At 39.1% G+C, this 17,647-nt stretch overlaps 2 protein-coding genes across 7 annotated transcripts in view; both read left to right on the forward strand.

Annotated features, from left to right (window-relative positions):
• Nucleotides 1–57: 57 nt before the first annotated feature.
• Nucleotides 58–5,624, forward strand: eif1axa (eukaryotic translation initiation factor 1A X-linked a). The gene is made up of 7 exons (XM_007240420.4): nt 58–219; nt 1,389–1,472; nt 2,279–2,382; nt 3,392–3,442; nt 3,909–3,990; nt 4,749–4,840; nt 5,259–5,624. The coding sequence occupies exons 1-7, from the start codon at nt 204–206 to the stop codon at nt 5,262–5,264; spliced, it is 435 nt and encodes a 144-aa protein (XP_007240482.1). The 5' UTR covers nt 58–203; the 3' UTR covers nt 5,265–5,624.
• A 3,917-nt stretch (nt 5,625–9,541) lies between these two features.
• Nucleotides 9,542–17,647, forward strand: part of map7d2a (MAP7 domain containing 2a) — a 39,017-nt gene continuing 30,911 nt past the window's right edge. For 3 of the 6 annotated variants that reach the window (XM_049484677.1, XM_049484716.1, XM_049484763.1), the window contains exon 1: nt 9,542–9,791. In XM_049484677.1, coding sequence (XP_049340634.1) covers nt 9,761–9,791 — 31 coding nt within the window. In that variant the 5' untranslated portion in view covers nt 9,542–9,760. The remainder of the gene's footprint in view (nt 9,792–17,647) is intronic. The other 3 variants (XM_049484820.1, XM_049484858.1, XM_049484747.1) reach the window with 1 other exon arrangement.

Raw genomic sequence — 17,647 nt, forward strand, 5'->3', positions numbered from 1 at the left:
TGTTTTAAGACTTTTATTCTATATTGTTCTCGCGCGGGTTTTAATAAAGCTTTGTACAGGGCGCATGCGCGGTGCGTGGTTTTAGAAGGAAGTGGAGTGGCGGAGTTAAACTCCACGTTTTTGTTAGAAAATCTGAAATTGCGGCTTTTTAAAAGCTAAAACTCGCACCTGTCCTTCACCTAGAGACTCACCTGAGATTAAACATGCCCAAGAATAAAGGTAAGATCCGATTAAAATCGAAAATTAAATAATTAATTTTAGTTTTAGTTGGAACTCTGTGTTCCACCTTAAATGCGGCAGCAGGTCCATTATCTCCCCTGAGGCGCCAGAATGGAACTGCTGCCGGATTTAAGGTGGAACGGAGAGTTCCGACTAAACAGCTTTTAGCTTTAATTTGTGTTTAAATGTCTTAAACTCAACTAAAAACGAGTTAAAACAGAACAATTACAGTTTATACCCGTATATTTATCTTTTATATGTTTATATATGTTCATATGGAAGCCTATTCCCGCCACCTAAAATAAAAAAGGACGTTTTTCTTATTATTAAATAAAACTGACATCATTTTATTTTGAGATATTATATCATTGTTTTGAGATAGTATCGCAAATAATGACTTACTATCTCATTCTTTTAAGATATTAAGTAATTATTTTGAGAGTAAGTCGTTATTTTGAGATACTTTCTTAATGTAAAAGAAAAAAACGTTTTTTCCCCAAAAGCAAACGTACTTGCTATCTCAAAATTAAGACTTAGTATTTCAAAATAAAGGGTTAGTATCTCAAAATAATGACTTACTTTCTCAAAATAATGAGAGCAGTTTCCAAATAATAAGAAAATACGTGCTGGATATTTTTGTTAATTTTAGGTGGTGGGAATGGGCTTCCATATCTTTAAAATTTAAAAACACTTTAAAATATGTTACGCTTATGTTTCTAACCATTTATAATATTTTTAAAATAGATGTTTTAGCAACCCTAATGTATATATAAAAGAAACCTAACATTATAACATTTTCCCTTATTAAGAAAATGAATTACTGGAATTAGTCCTAATTGCTGGTTATGGGAAAATATTGATAATATACTAGCTAAATATATATTATACTGAACATTGGTGTCAGAAGTGGCTTATTTTTAGAATAAGTGTAGTGTTTAAGATCTTGAGATTAAGTGTATATATGTAAAACTTTTTTTTTTTTTTTAATTCAGATTTTAAGCAAATTATGGTGTGTGGTTTATAGTATTTTGCAATAAAATTAAGATGTAAGTAGTGTAGTAAATTTATTTTTTCATTATGAAAGAATGTGAGGTATTTAATCAGTTGTACTCTGTCTGTGTTGTGTTTTATATATTGGATTAATATTAATATTAATGTGTGATTTAAAGGTAAGGGAGGTAAGAATAGGAGGCGTGGTAAGAATGAAAACGAGTCTGAGAAGAGAGAGCTGGTCTTCAAGGAGGACGGACAAGGTGAGTTTACCTGTTATCTGTGTTCCTCAGGTGTTCCTCAGGTGTTCCTCAGGTGTTCCTCAGGTGTTCCAATCCCAGCACTGGTCTTACACTATTCTTTTGAGTGTATATGAATTGATTATTATGATAATGATTATGGGGAAAATTAATATAGAAAACATATTAAGTAATACAATTATCTTAATGGACTACTTTCTGGCGCACTACCCCCTGCAGCATGAGTATCCCTCCACTAGTTCAATGATATGTGGTTTTAAAAACAGGTTTTCGAGTTAAAATCTAAAAGATTATCTATAACAGAGCATTTCAGACCATTCCCCACGTTCTGGTGTTTCCACCTTATTTAGCACCTTATTCAGCATGTGTTGGAGTATCCAGTTAGGTTGATGATAGATCTGGAAACCCATCATTCCAACAGCTTATTTAACCTTGTTTAAATAAAATATTATAATAATAAAATAATATGTGGTAAAAGTATTTAAAATGGTAAGAGCAGACTTGGGGACGTTTGGGTAGATGTTTTAAAGAGTAACTAAACCCCCTTTAAAACATTTACCCTCAGCTCAAATTTGAAAAATGCTAAAATTAATTTGGGAGGGGCACTGAGTGATGTATGGGTTTAGGGGTTAGCTGATTGGGCTGAGCAGTGTGTCTCTGATAGCGGTGAGGGGAGGGGGAGTGGGATTATTGATTGACAGGTTTTCATATTGATTGACAAACGTGTGTGTGTGTGTGTGTGTGTGTGTGTGTGTGTGTGTGTGTGTGTGTGTGTGTGTGTGTGTGTGTGTGTGTGTGGGTATATATAGAATATGCACAGGTGATAAAGATGCTGGGGAACGGGAGGTTGGAGGCGATGTGCTTCGACGGAGTTAAGAGGCTTTGTCACATCCGAGGAAAACTCAGAAAAAAGGTGGAGTTTTATCTCTGCTTCTCTCTCTCCTTTTTCCCTTCTTATCTCATTTTCCTTTTTTCTCGTTTAATTCTCATTCTTCTTTCTCTTTGCATGTTCTGTCTTTTTTTTTTATCTTGTTCCTTTTCACTTCTTTATGCTACCTTTTTACTGTTTTTGTTTCTCTCTCTCTCTTGCTCTCTCTCTTTTTTAACGCTCTTGCTCTCACTCTCTTGCTGTCTCTCACTGTCTCACTCTTTCTCTTGCTTTCTCGCCTTTTCACACTCTTGCTCTCGCATTTTTTTTTTTTCATTTTCACGCTTTTGCTCTCTCTCTCTTGCTCTCTCTTTTTTTTTTTACCACTCTTGCTCTCACTTGCTCTCTCGCTTTTTCACACTCTTGCTCTTGCACTTTTTTGCTCTCTTGCTCTTTCATTTTCACGCTTTTGCTCTGTCTCTCTCTCCCTCCCTCTTTCTCTTTCTTTCGCGCTCTTGCTCTCTCGCTTTTTACATGCTCTTGCTTTCGCGCTCTTGTTCTCTCTCGCGCTCACTCGTCTCTCAAGCTCTTTCTCTCTTTACTATTCTGTTGTAATTCTTTTGAGTTTAACTCTGGATGTGTGTGTTTGTGTGTGTGTGTGTGTGTTTGTGTGTGTGTGTTTGTGTGTGTGTGTGTGTGTGTGTGTGTTTGTGTTTGTGTTTGTGTGTGTGTGTGTGTGTGTGTGTGTGTGTGTGTGTGTGTGTGTGTGTGTGTTTGTGTGTGTGTGTTTGTGTGTGTGTGTTTGTGTGTGTGTGTTTGTGTGTTTGTGTGTGTGTGTGTGTGTGTTTGTGTGTGTGTGTTTGTGTGTGTGTGTGTGTGTGTGTGTGTGTGTGTGTGTTTGTGTGTGTGTGTGTGTGTGTTTGTGTGTGTGTGTTTGTGTGTGTGTGTGTGTGTTTGTGTGTGTGTGTTTGTGTGTGTGTGTTTGTGTGTGTGTGTTTGTGTGTGTGTGTGTGTATGTGTGTGTGTGTATGTGTGTGTGTGATCTGATCTGCAGGTGTGGATTAACACGTCTGATATAATCCTGGTGGGATTGAGGGATTATCAGGTGAGTTTAATGATGTTTATAACTGAGACTCAGTCCTTAATCACGTTAATCTGAGCTAAAGGCTAAAGCTGCTGTTTCCATGTGGGTCAGCCAGACGTCTTCCTGTAGCAGTTTTTTCTCCAGTTTCTAAGAGTCTTTATTTGAAGGTGTAGAAACAGTACTCACCGCTCTCTGACTTCATCTGTAATTTCTCTAAAGAAAAGAAACAACTTCTACTTGTGTTTTCTAGTTATTATGATGATGAAAGAGTGAATGTGATGTGATGTAATGTGATGTAATTAATGTGGTGATGTGATGCAGGATGTAATGTGATGTAATGTGATGTAATTAATGTGATGATGTGATGTAATGTGATGTAATGTGATGTGATGTGGTGATGTGATGTGATGCAGGATGTGATGTGATGTGATGTGGTGATGTGATGTGATGCAGGATGTGATGTAATTAATGTGATGATGTGATGCAGGATGTGAAGGCTGATGTTATTCTGAAGTATAATGCAGATGAAGCGAGGAGTCTGAAGGCTTATGGAGAGCTTCCAGAACACGGTGAGTATACGGCTCAAACATTACCGTTATACACTGATAAAACCTCGTATCAGCCCAGCATTACTTTATTCATTACACAATTACTGCCTTTATATTCCAATATATCTAATAATAACTGCTACTAATACTGACCTGTCTCTCTTTCTTTATACATCTCTCTCTTTATCTCTCTCTATCTGTGTCTCTATCAATCGGTCTCCCTCCCTTTGTATCTTTCTGTCACTCTTTGTCTGTCCCTCTTTCTCTGTCTGTATCTGTCTGTCGCTCTGTCTGTCTCTTTCTGTCTGTCTTTCTCTAACTGTCTCTATCTTTATCTCTGTCTGTCGCTCTTCCTCTGTCGCTCTTTCTATCTCTCTCTTTGTCTGTATGTCTCTCTCTGTCTGTCTTTCTCTAACTGTTTCCATCTTTATCTCTCTTTCTGTCGCTTTCTGACTCTTACTGTCTATTGATCTTTATTTGTTGCTCTTTCCGTCTGTCGCTTCTTCTATCTGCTCTTCCTGTCTGTCTCTGTATGTCCTTCTTTCTCTATTTATGTCTCTTTCTTTGTCGGTCACTCTCTGTGTCTCTCTTTCTGTCTGTCTCTTTCTTTGTCCTTTTTTCTCCCTCTATCTCTCTTTGCCTCTTTCTTACTTTTTCTCGTATTGTCGTTCTCTCTCTCTCTCTCTCTCTCTCTCTCTCTCTCTCTCTCTCTCTCTCTCTCTCTCTCTCTCTCTCTCTCTCTCTCTCTCTCTGTCTGTATCTGTCTGTCTCTCCTGCAGCTAAAATTAATGAGACGGACACGTTTGGAGGTGGTGATGATGACGAGATCCAGTTTGATGACATCGGAGACGATGATGACGACATTGATGATGTAAGTGTGATTTAAGAGGCGTTGCTAAGCAACATCACCACCACGGTGCCCTCAGTGATGCTCAGAGGAGAAACTGAGTCAGAATAGCATATATACATATACGTCACATCCTCCTGTTAATATATAATTACAGTTTATACACTCAACATACAGTGGCTTGCAAAAGTATTCATACCCCACATGGTCACTTTGCAACCACGAACGTAAATGCATTTTATTGAGATTTTAAGTGATAAACCGACAAAAAGTAGCACATAATTGTGAGGTGGAACCAAACTTGTACATGTTTTTACTCTAAAACCCCCTAAATAAAATCCAGTGGTCACTCTGGAGGAGCTGCAGAGAGTCATGTAGAAATGAGATGATTGTAATCCAGTATGAATCTGCAGTGTTTTATACTGTGTATTTTCTCTCTCAGATCTGAGGAGCTGTGGAGTCGTGCTGCTGCTGATCTGCTGCGTTTACTCTGAGTGGACTCTCCTGATTGATTGATTGATTGACTGACCGATTGATTGGTTCTGATCGAGACGGACTCTTTCATCTTCCCCTTTATCATTGATATACCCACCAAAACCTCCCCTAAAGGCTCCGCCCAGCCTGATCCTGAACACCACCCTCACTACAGGACTGCTCTAATACCAGTCTGACAGTAAAACCAACACACACACACTTCAGACTTCATATTTTGTTGTAGTTTTAATGTATTTATATTTTATTTCACTGTATTTGGTGGAATTTGAGGCTCATTCAGGAAATCAGATTTACAATAAAAGATTTAAACCCATCTTGGCTGTGTTTAATCTGAGTTTTAGTGCTGCAGTGGCGCGGTTTGTCCTGTAGGGGGCGACACGAGTTGACATGTTCTGGGAAACTGGACTATTTAATTTTTTTGTTCTGGTTTACGTTGTTTTTTTACTACTTTTTTGTTTGTTTGTTTGTTTGTTTTTTTCGTTTTTCCGTTCCGTTTTTTTCAGTTTGTTATACTTTATAAATAATCCATATTTGATAACAGATAAGTTGTCTTGTTCTGGGAAGTTGGGCTATTTCTTTTGTTCTGATTTTTTCGTATTGATCGCGTTAAAACTTGCGTAATTTTAACTTAGCCATTTTTTAACTTATTCTAACTCATTTTTGAGTGTTTCTATTGGTCCATTTGTCAGACAATTCATCAAAAAGTTTAAATAGATGAAGATTCTCCCAAATTCCAAATAAAAATATTCTCATTTAGAGCATTTATTTACAGAAAATGAGAAATGACTGAAATAACAAAAAAGATGCAGAACTTTCAGACCTCAAATAATGCAAAGAAAACAAGTTCATATTCATAAAGTTTTAAGAGTTCAGAAATAATCAATATTTGGTGGAATTATCTGGATCCATATGGAACCTGTAGAACCTCCATCCCCAACCGTCTCAATCTTTTTTTATTTCTTTTTTTATTTTAATTTTTTATATAGTTGACCGGGGCGGAGCTCTTTAATCAATAGAAAACAACTGTAATGAGCCAGAGTTAACCGGAAAGGCTCATTTTCATCTGTAGTCCCTGGCCAGCTGTTACTATGGCAACCTAAAATAAAAACAATAAATTACGTACAAATAATACAAAACAAATATCCATCATACACAATACAAACAAACAATACAACACAATAACAATTAACAGCACAGCATCCCTTACAACATAGAACAATGTTCAGTATTCAGTAGGCAGCAGTTCGTGCTCTAATGTTCTCGTATTTGATTAGTAAAAGCACCATACGTATTAATCTCTCTAATATGGAAACATGGAAACAAATTCCATTTTTTTAGATGCTGTTACAGAGAGAACACCCACTGACTAAAAGTACTTTTTATCGGATAGGAATTGTGCAGTCTCCTCTAATGGAACCTGTAGTAACCTGAACACTTGTTCTTTGCGTAATAAAAATCCTAAGAGGAGGAGGAGGGGCAGTGTTGTGTAATATTTTAAAAACGAGACATAATTTGCCATATTTAACCAAATTGTCCCATCTCAAGAGTTTGTACCTTTTAAAAATTTGACAACTGAAAACAGTTAGGTTTCTGATCTAAAGCTTTAAGAGTGTGTTTATATAAGATTTCAAGTGGCTTCATTATAGATTTGCTTGTCAGACAGTGAGTAAAGTGTGGAATTATCATAGCATTTACACAAAGCGCATCGCAGTTTCACTGTTCATAGATTTTCTGGTAAATCTAAAATTGCTTACATTAAATTTTATTTGTGGGCATATCTTTTTACATGAGTTCTAAAATAAAGATTACAATCAATCCAGAGGCCCAAATACTTAAACTCTGTCACAATCTGCAATTTTTCTTTTTTTTTAGAAAAAATATGCCAACAGTTTTTGTTACATTTAACTTTAGACATGATTGATCGAGCCATGTTGTAATCTGGTTCATTGCACTGCTAAGTTTTGAAGCAGCTTGTTGTTTTGTGCCGCCATGTACATTAATTACTGCGTCATCAGCTCATCTGCATATAATTGAATTTCTACCTCTATACAGATAGAAGGCAGATCATTAATATAAAGACTAAATAAAAGTGGTCCAAGCACGGATCCTTGGGGAACACCTGTAGGGGTTTTGAGAGATGTTGACTGACAATTATAGAACTTCATGTTGTGTTCTCCCTTTTAAGTATGATTCTATCCATTTAAGACAATCAAATAAAATATCCTCTATCCAGTATAGAGGAACCAATAGACTAGATATCTAGAACATTGTTTTAATTGTGTTCTACAGTTTTCTGGTGTGGGTTTGTCCTCGTTCTTCTCCAGAAATAGTTCTGTACTCTTCCTCCTGAATCCGACTCCCTCCCTCCCTCCTCTTCCTCACTGCTGAAGATGAGCAGGATGGACAGGCTGGTCAGATGCACTTAGTTTAATACGGCCACTTCCTCCGTCGCCGTCGGCAACACTGCGCATCTCTGTGTCCTCCGAGTTCCCTCAGCTTCACCAGGACGTCCACAGAGCACTTACTCCCCCGGGGGGACATTCTAGATATAGAGCGTTAGGAATGTATCACTGACTGAGTGACTGATCGATCGATTGATTGATTGATGCCAATCTTTGTTGATTTAAAGGGGTCAAATCCTGTGTTTTTCTCAAATTTTCTCAAACTTTTATTCTCCACCTTATAGCATCAGTATGTGTTTATAAACCAAACGTTTTAACATTTTAACATTTTCCAATGAATCGGTTCTATTTCTGTCTCCAGGAAATTACATGTATAAATGTGCACACAAAATAACTTTAAAATGCATTTTATTACTAAGCATAGTGTTTTTTTACATTGACCTAATTGTAAAAGTAAGATATGTACTTAAAAACATTAATTAAAACTACTTAGAACACTGAAAAAATAGCATTTGTTGACTGCCTCCACTCGCTAACTATAAACTTTACCATGAAATATATTTATTAAAATCCTTCAGAGATTTAGTTTTTGCATTGTTGTGTGAATCCAAAATATTTGTTTTAGTTGTGTCCCTGGGTTTCACTCAGTCCTGTTACCATAACACATTACCCCTGATCATCTAAAACATCTGGAAAAGTTCTTCAACAGGAAGTGACATCATCAGCTGGTTCTGTTTCTTCTGAAGATCATGAGAAGATCAGAATTAAGTTCCTCATTAGTTTTTTTCTGTATATTTAATCTTATTGTAACTCTGACTGAGGAGCTCAATCTCAACACTCAGTCCTGTTACCTACATTCATTCTTACATCTTATTGGTTTATTTTTAAAATACATATTTTGGGAAAATCACTAGAATGTGCTCAAAGTCTTCATGCTATTAGCATAGCCGCCATTTAGCTATTTTAGCTCATGTTTTTGCAAAAGAGTAACAGGAGTGAGTTCCAGTAACAGGAGTGAGTGCCAGAAACAGGATTGAGTTTCAGAAACAGGATTGAGTTTCAGTAACAGGAGTGAGTGCCAGAAACAGGATTGAGTTTCAGAAACAGGAGTGAGTGCCAGAAACAGGAGTGAGTTCCAGTAGACGGAATGAATGCCAGTAACAGAAGTGAGTAAAGCCCTCTGGTTTATTGATTTATTAATGTGAATATTAGTTTCCAATTCTGTTTGGTTCATCATTTATTCATTTGTTTAATAAATTGCAAGGTAATACATTTGATGAATTTCAGGTTTGGGTCGTCTCAAAAAACTAAAAATGGATTTGCAATAAAACAAAATACAGTGTGCATGCATATATATATATAACACACACACACACACACATATATATATATGTGTGTGTGTGTGTGTGTTTGTGTGTTATTATATTCAGATTTTAAAAACCTTTTTTTTATTTGCAATAAAAAAATACAGTGTGCATGCATATATGCATATATGTACATGTGTGTGTGTGTGTGTGTGTGTGTGTTATTATATTCAGAGTTTAAAAAACAAGCAAATTGCACACATTTAGCGAAATGGTCCTTATATTAAACTCTTTTTTATATTTACTTTTATATTTAGGTTATTTTTGTCTGATATTAAAATGATAAAAGTTTGTTAATCTGAAAATGTACGTATGATAAAAAAAAGCAAAAATAACTAAATCTGCGTGCATGTGTGTGTTTACAAGCATGTCTTGTTCCTGCAGCCAATCAGAGCTCGGGAGGGGCGGGGCCTGTCCGAATAGGGGTGTGAACTGAAATGAGGTGGAGCGCTCCCGGCTCGAGCTGCGCACACTGCATCGGTGCTGATGCTGCGCGCGGGGGGAGCGCGAGCAGAGGAGCCGGGGATGCTTTGATCTTTGTGCGCGCGCGCGTTTCTCTCTGTGTATATCAGACCCAGACATCTTCCGGCCTCGCGCTCACCGGAGCGGCACACGCACGCGGAGCGGCACACGCGCAGAGCGGCACACGCACGCGGGGAGACCCGGAGACGCGGAGCGGGACCATGGAGGAGCGGGTGGAGACCCCGGGGGCAGGTGAGGAACCGCCGGGCAGGAGGAGTGGGGTGACCCGGGGAGTGATGCTGGAGAGTGATGGAGGGATGATTGATGGAGAGATGCATGGATGGATAGAGAGATAGGGTATTGTGGTGTTAGGGGGTGGTAACAGTAGGATAGCTCGCGCTGCAGCATTAGCCCTAGCATTAGCAATAGTCCTGCAGAAAAGCTGATTCACTGTGCGCACGAGATCCTCTCCTCTGTTATTGTTCTCAGATGCGCACACACACACACTTATGTGAGCTGTGTGTGTGTGTGTGTGTGTGTGTGTGTGTGTGTGTGTGTGTGCGTGTGCAGTTGGAGCAGTTCAGAACTGCAGTATTCAGAGCCTTTACCAATGCTGCTGTGTCAGGCTGTGTGTGTGTGTGTGTTAATCAGTGTGATTGATTGATCAGTGTGTGTATTGGCTAATCAACTGGATGAAAAATAGATTTTTTAAAGAGATCACTTCAGTTTATTTCTGAGTAAAATGAACATTGTTGTTTTATTCTATAAACTACAGACAACATTTCTCCCAAATTACAAATAAAAATATTCTCATTTAGAGCATTTATTTACAGAAAATGAGAAATGACTGAAATAACAAAAAAGATGCAGAGCTTTCAGACCTCAAATAATGCAAAGAAAACAAGTTCATATTCATAAAGTTTTAAGAGTTCAGAAATCAATATTTGGTGGAATAATCCTGGTGGTTTTTAATCAGTTTGTTATGCATCTTGGCATCATGTTCTCCTCCACCAGTCTTACACACTGCTTTTGGATAACTTTATGCTGCTTTACTCCTGGTGTAAAAATTCAAGCAGTTCAGTTTGGTGGTTTGATGGTTTGTGATCATCCATCTTCCTCTTGATTATATTCCAGAGGTTTTTAATTTGACAAAATCAAAGAAACTCATCATTTTTGTGAATCCTTGTTCTATTGACTTCAATAAAGCTCTAATTAGAGAAAAGTGTTAGCATACCTTAGATATATAAGATAGAGCTAATCTGACTGATAAAAACCTAAAAAATATGGATTCCCGTATATGAGCCATGCCACACCAAAAAGAGCTTTTAGAGGATCTACAATCAAAAATGTTGCTGATTTACATACAGCTGGAAATGATTACAGAGTGATTTCAATGACAAGAAATTATTTAGTCTACAGTAATGCAAACAATCTACAAATATAGACAATTTGGGACTGTGGAAACTTTGCTTAAAAGTGGCACCCAGTCAAAATTACCCCAAGAGCACAATGCACACTCATCTATGAGGTAAAGAAACAACCCTGAGTCAAGAGTATAGACAAATATAATGTGCATATTTCGTATAATGTACAAAAAATATATGGTCTTCCAGGTCTATAATGAACAAACTGTGTTGACTGATTCCAAGCATTTTTAACAGTAATAACCTCAACCAGGCACTTCCTGTAGCTGTGGATCAGACCTGCACATCATTCAGGGGAATTTTAGCCCATTCTTCCTGCAGAACTGCTGTAACTCTGTCAGATCAAGTCAATCCATAGAATCTGAGATCTGGGCTCTAATTGGGCCACTTCAAAAGGCAGATTTAGTTTTCCTTAAGCCATTCTGTTGCGGAATCGCTTCAGAGTTTTAGGTCATTGTCCTGTTGCATAACCCTACCTTCACAGGGTTTCAGCTAATGTACAGACACTCTCACAATATCCTGTGGAATAGTTTAATACACTTGGGAATCTTAATGATTGTAAGCTATGATGCTTCCTCCACCATGCTTTACGGTTTGGAAGATGTTGTCATGGCAATGTGCAGTCACATTTTTTATGCAAGAGGTAGCAATGGCCATCATATTGTACCAATGGTGCCATCAGATTTTGATTGTCACTCGGGGTTGTTTATTTACCTCATAGATGAGTATGCGTTGTGCTCTTGTGGTAATTTTGACTGGGTGCCACTTCTTAGCAGAGTATCCACAGTCCCAATCTGTCGCAGACAGACAGATAGACACAGTCAGACAGATAGATAAATAAACGCAGCAGATATGACAGCAGACAGATAGACAGTTATATAAGCAGACAAGCTGATAAATACCCAGATAGATAGACAAATGATTGCACAGACAGATAGAGAAACAGACAGGCAGACAAATAGTTGCACAGCCATATAGATAGACAGACAGACAGACACATGCATAGCTAGATGGAGAGACAAACAAGCAGGCAGACATAAAAATATGCATATAGATAGACACAGATATACAGATATATAGGCACACAGATATTCTGACAGACAGATAAATAGCCAGATAACCAGACATATATACACAGATAAACAGACAGACAGATATATAGCCAGATAGATTCACAGCCAGTTAGAGAGAGAGACAGGCAGACAGACAGATGCACAGACAGATATATATATGCAGACAGACAGATGCATACTAGACTAGATAGATAGAGAGACATATATATATATACAAGGACAGACAGGCAGACAGATCCATAGCTAGATAAAGAGACAGACTGGCAGACAGACAGAAAAATACCCATATAGGTAAACACAGACAGACATAAATATATAGGCAGATATACAGACATATAGACACAGACAAACAGATAGCCAGATATATAGACAGATTAATTCACAGCCAGATAGAGAGACAGACAGACAGACAAACAGATGGATAGGTATAAAGACAGACAGATAGATTGGTGTATAGACAGACAAATAGATAGGCAGACAGATATATATATATATATATATATATATATATATATATATATATATATATATATATATGTGAACAGATAGATGCACAGCCAGATAGAGAGAGACAGATAGACAGGTAGACAGACATCTGTCTAAACAGATATATTTGTGGACAGACAGATAGAGATAGCCAGATAGAGAAAAAGCAGTTTATAACAGTTTAGCCACACCCATTCTAACTTACCTTCACCCAGTTATTATAATTATTATTATAAATGATTGGTAATTGATTATTGATTAGATGTATCTGATTGTGGTCAGTAATTGATTATTGATTATTGATTAGATGTATCTGATTGTGGTCAGTAATTAGCGTGTGCAGGACAGATGTTAGCGTATGTTAGCCGTTAGCCGTGACCCCGGCGAGGGGCAGAGTGTGTAGCCGTTAGCGTAATCGACCGCAGCTCGTTAATTAGCTTAGCGTAGTCTTCAGCGGTTCTGATTGGATTAGGCCTGAACTCCCCCTGCGCCGGAGTCTCGCTGCTTCCTGCCCCCCTCAGCCAATCACATCAATTATACATGATATCAGAGATTACCCACAATCCCCCACCTCACAGCTCAGCACCGGCACCGGTTCTGGAACTCGGTGCAGTTCTGGCACGGTGCCATACTGCTTCTGCAGGATCACAGCGGATTGGTGGAACTCCTGCGGGTCATGTGACCTTTATAGTGCTGATGTGATAATAGAGAGAGAGCGTAGAGAGTCAGCACTCACAGCATCACTGACCTTACTCACAACCTTACACTGCATACAATCCCACTTCTACACTGATACATGGTTGCTATGGTATTTTAATTGTTTTTTTGATGTTGCTAACTGGTTGCTGTGTTTTCCCTGGTGGTTGATATGAATATCTGTGTAAAAAGTGCAAGGTAATCTCCCAAACAAGAGTTTATTGTGGTACCTGATGTGGATGCTGCATGGTTGCCATGGTATTCCGTGTGTTTCTTATGATGTTACTAGCTGTTTGCTATGATATCCAAGGTGGGTGCTATGGTGTTTCTAAAGAGTTGGTATATGTTGTTAGGTGCTGTTAGTTTATGTCTAGGTGGATGCTAGGCAGTTGTTTTGCTATGTAGTTTCCAGATGGTTGCTATGGTGCTTCAGGTGGCTGTTAATTAAGTAGTTGCTGTGGTACCCCATGTCGCTTCTACATGGTAATCCAAGTGTTTTTTTTATAATGTTTCTTGATGGTTGCTATGATATCCAAGGTGGGAACTATGGTCTTCCTAAGTGGTTGTTAGAGTGTTGCTAGGTGGATGCTAGGAAGTTGTTGAGGTATCCAAAATGTTTGGTTTCTATGGTGCCTCAGGTGGCTGTTACGTTGTTGCTCTGGAACCCAGTGTGGCTGCTACATAGTTGTCATAGTATTTCCATTTTCATTATGTAGCTCTTCGCTATGGTATCCCAAGTGGTTGCTAAGGTGTTGTTAGATGGATGCTAGATAGTTGCTATGGAATCTAAAATGGTTGCTTCTGTGTCTCAGGTGGCTGCCAAGTACTTTTTGTGGTACCTGATATGGATGCTACGTGATTGTCAATTCAGGTGTTTTATGAAGCTGGTTGCTGGTTGCTATGATATCCCAGGTGGGTACTATGGTGTTGCTAACTGATAGTTGGGTCATTGTTGGTTTATTGCTAGGTGGATGCTAGGCCGCTGTTGGAGTATCCCGGGTGGTGGCTATGATGGCTCGCTAGGGTGCCTCATGTGGCTGTTTTGTAGTTGCTGTGATACCCCATGCAGCTGCTACATCTACATGGTTGTTATGGTATCCCAAGTGTTTTTTATTATGTTGTAGCTGCTTGCTATGGTATCTCAAGTGGTTGCTAAAGCATTGCTAAAAGGATGCTAGACAGTTGCTATAATATCCCAAACAGTTGGTTACTATGGTGGCTGTTAATTGGTTTCTGTGATATTCCATGTGGTTGCTATGATTGGTTGCTGTGGTGCCTCATGTGTCTGTTGAGTAGTTGCTGTGGTTACCCATGTGGCTGCTACATGGTTGTTATGGTATCTCAGATGTTTTTCTTATATTTTTGCTATAGTATCCTGAATGGTTGGTTACTATGGTGCCTTATGGTATTCCAGGTGTTTTTGTTAGGGTGTTTCTAGGTGGATGCTAGGCAGCTACTATGGTATCCCATACAGTTTGTAGAATGTCAAAGGTGATTGTCAAGATTACATGGTTGCCATGGTGTACCAGGTGTTTTTATGATATTGTGGCTCTTTGCTAAGGTGTTGTTAGGTGGATGCTAGATAGTTGCTATGGAATCCAAAGTTTTTGCTTTGGTGTCTCAGGTCTCATTATCCCTAATGGTTAGTTACTATGGCGCCTTATGATGGTGGCTATCAAGTGGTTGCTGTGGTATTCCATGTAGTTGCTATGGTGTCTTGTGTGTCTGTTAAGTAGTTGCTGTGGTACCCCGTGCAGCTGCTACATGGATGTTATGGTATTCCAGGTGTTTTTTATGATATTGCTAGCTGGTTGCTATGTTATCCAAGATAAGAACTTTGTTTTTGCTGAATGATTGTTAGGGTGTACTATGGTATCCCATACAGTTGGTAGAATGTTAAAGGTGTTTGTCAAGATCACATGGTTTCCATGGTGTTCCAGGTGTTTTTTTTTATGTTGTGGCTCTTTGCTAAGGTGTTGTTAGGTGGATGCTAGATAGTTGCTATGGAGTCCAAAATGCCTTATGATGGTGGCTGTGGTATTTCATGTGGTTGCTATTATTGGTTGCTATGGTGCAAAAGGGATCCATATTTATAAACAGTTATTGAGCCGATGATACTGGTGCACCCCTGGTGGTGAGGGCCCTGAACTGCAGTCTCTTGAGTATTGACCTAATAATGTATATGACGTTTAGCACAGTTAGCACAGTTTAGTGATTGGTGCTGAGTGACGCTGTGTGAGTGTGAGAAGGTTCATATTAACGAAGATTTCTGTTTTATATCATTAATTATCATTAATTAGATCATTAATAATGAGGTGTGAGATAGCGATGAGCTGCATTACACTGTTAATGAGTGTGTGTGTGGTGTGACATTGAGCTTGTGTGTTTTTGTGGTCAGCTGGTTGTGTGTGTGTGTATAGTGTATAGTGTGTGTGTGTGTATAGTGTGTGTGTGTGTTTTGCCTTTCACAGCAAAGTGCACAAATTGCATGTGTGTTAAGGGAATATGCCTGAGAAAAGAGAGAGAGAGAGAGAGAGAAGAAAGCATCATTAGTGAGTAGAATCCCAAAGGGCGAGAGAGGGAGGATAAAGGGGACGTAAAAGGAGAGAGAGAGTGAGAGAGAGAGAGGGATAGAGAGAGAGAGAGGAGGGTGGAATTGTAACTGCAGGGTTTTATTGCAATCCAGAATCCAGAAAGGCAGTGGATTTCTAGCTGCCCTTGAACTACCATACAGATGCCCTACAACTGCCCCAGTGCTGCCCCCTAACTAAATACCAGCTTTCTATCCTCAACTGACCGGGGTAGACAAACAGACTTCTACTACTCCACAAACTACCCTCAACTGCCTCTAAAATTAACCTCAACTGCCCCTTAACTACTCCACAAACTACCCTCAACTGCCCCTTAACTACTCCACAAAATACCCTCAACTGCCCCTTAACTACTCCACAAACTACCCTCAACTGCCTCTAAAATTAACCTCAACTGCCCCTTAACTACTCCACAAACTACCCTCAACTGCCTCTTAAATTACCCTCAACTGCCCCTTAACTACTCCACAAAATACCCTCAACTGCCTCTTAAATTACCCTCAACTGCCCCTTAACTACTCCACAAACTACCCTCAACTGCCCCTTAACTACTCCACAAAATACCCTCAACTGCCTCTTAAATTACCCTCAACTGCCCCTTAACTACTCCACAAACTACCCTCAACTGCCTCTTAAATTACCCTCAACTGCCCCTTAACTACTCCACAAACTACCCTCAACTGCCTCTTAAATTACCCTCAACTGCCCCTTAACTACTCCACAAAATACCCTCAACTGCCTCTTAAATTACCCTCAACTGCCCCTTAACTACTCCACAAAATACCCTCAACTGCCTCTTAAATTACCCTCAACTGCCCCTTAACTACTCCACAAACTACCCTCATCTGCCTCTCAAATTACCCTCAACTGCCCCTTAACTACTCCACAAACTACCCTCAACTGCCTCTAAAATTAACCTCAACTGCCCCTTAACTACTCCACAAACTACCCTCAACTGCCTCTTAAATTACCCTCAACTGCCCCTTAACTACTCCACAAATTACCCTAAACTGCCTCTTAAATTACCCTCAACTGCCCCTTAACTACTCCACAAAATACCCTCAACTGCCTCTTAAATTACCCTCAACTGCCCCTTAACTACTCCACAAAATACCCTCAACTGCCTCTAAAATTAACCTCAACTGCCCCTTAACTACTCCACAAAATACCCTCAACTGCCTCTTAAATTACCCTCAACTGCCCCTTAACTACTCCACAAAATACCCTCAACTGCCTCTTAAATTACCCTCAACTGCCCCTTAACTACTCCACAAACTACCCTCATCTGCCTCTCAAATTACCCTCAACTGCCCCTTAACTACTCCACAAACTACCCTCAACTGCCTCTTAAATTACCCTCAACTGCCCCTTAACTACTCCACAAATTACCCTCATCTGCCTCTCAAATTACCCTCAACTGCCTCTCAAATTACCCTCAACTGCCCCTTAACTACTCCACAAATTACCCTCAACTGCCCCTTAACTACTCCACAAATTACCCTCAACTGCCCCTTAACTACTCCACAAATTGGCTCTGTGCACAAGATGGCGCCACCTAACTTCCGGGTAGCGAGTGGTATGTATACTAGTTTCCGGTTGGAGTTGTTGTGGGGAGAACTGCCGGCAGGAGTACAGAGTGAAAGCGACCATGAGTGTTTTTAAAGTTAAGGAGAAACGAAAAACACAAAACAAAAAAAACTGACTGTGTTATTTTTATAATTAAAGGATCCTCTATAAAATTTGGAGACACTGGGAAACATACCAAACTGTTATATTTTAATAATAAAAAAAAAAAAATCAAATTCAACAACAATACTATTTCATGCCTTTATTTCCAA

Source organism: Astyanax mexicanus, chromosome 1 (genome assembly GCF_023375975.1).
Source record: "Astyanax mexicanus isolate ESR-SI-001 chromosome 1, AstMex3_surface, whole genome shotgun sequence".
Classification (NCBI taxonomy): Eukaryota; Metazoa; Chordata; class Actinopteri; order Characiformes; family Acestrorhamphidae; genus Astyanax; species Astyanax mexicanus.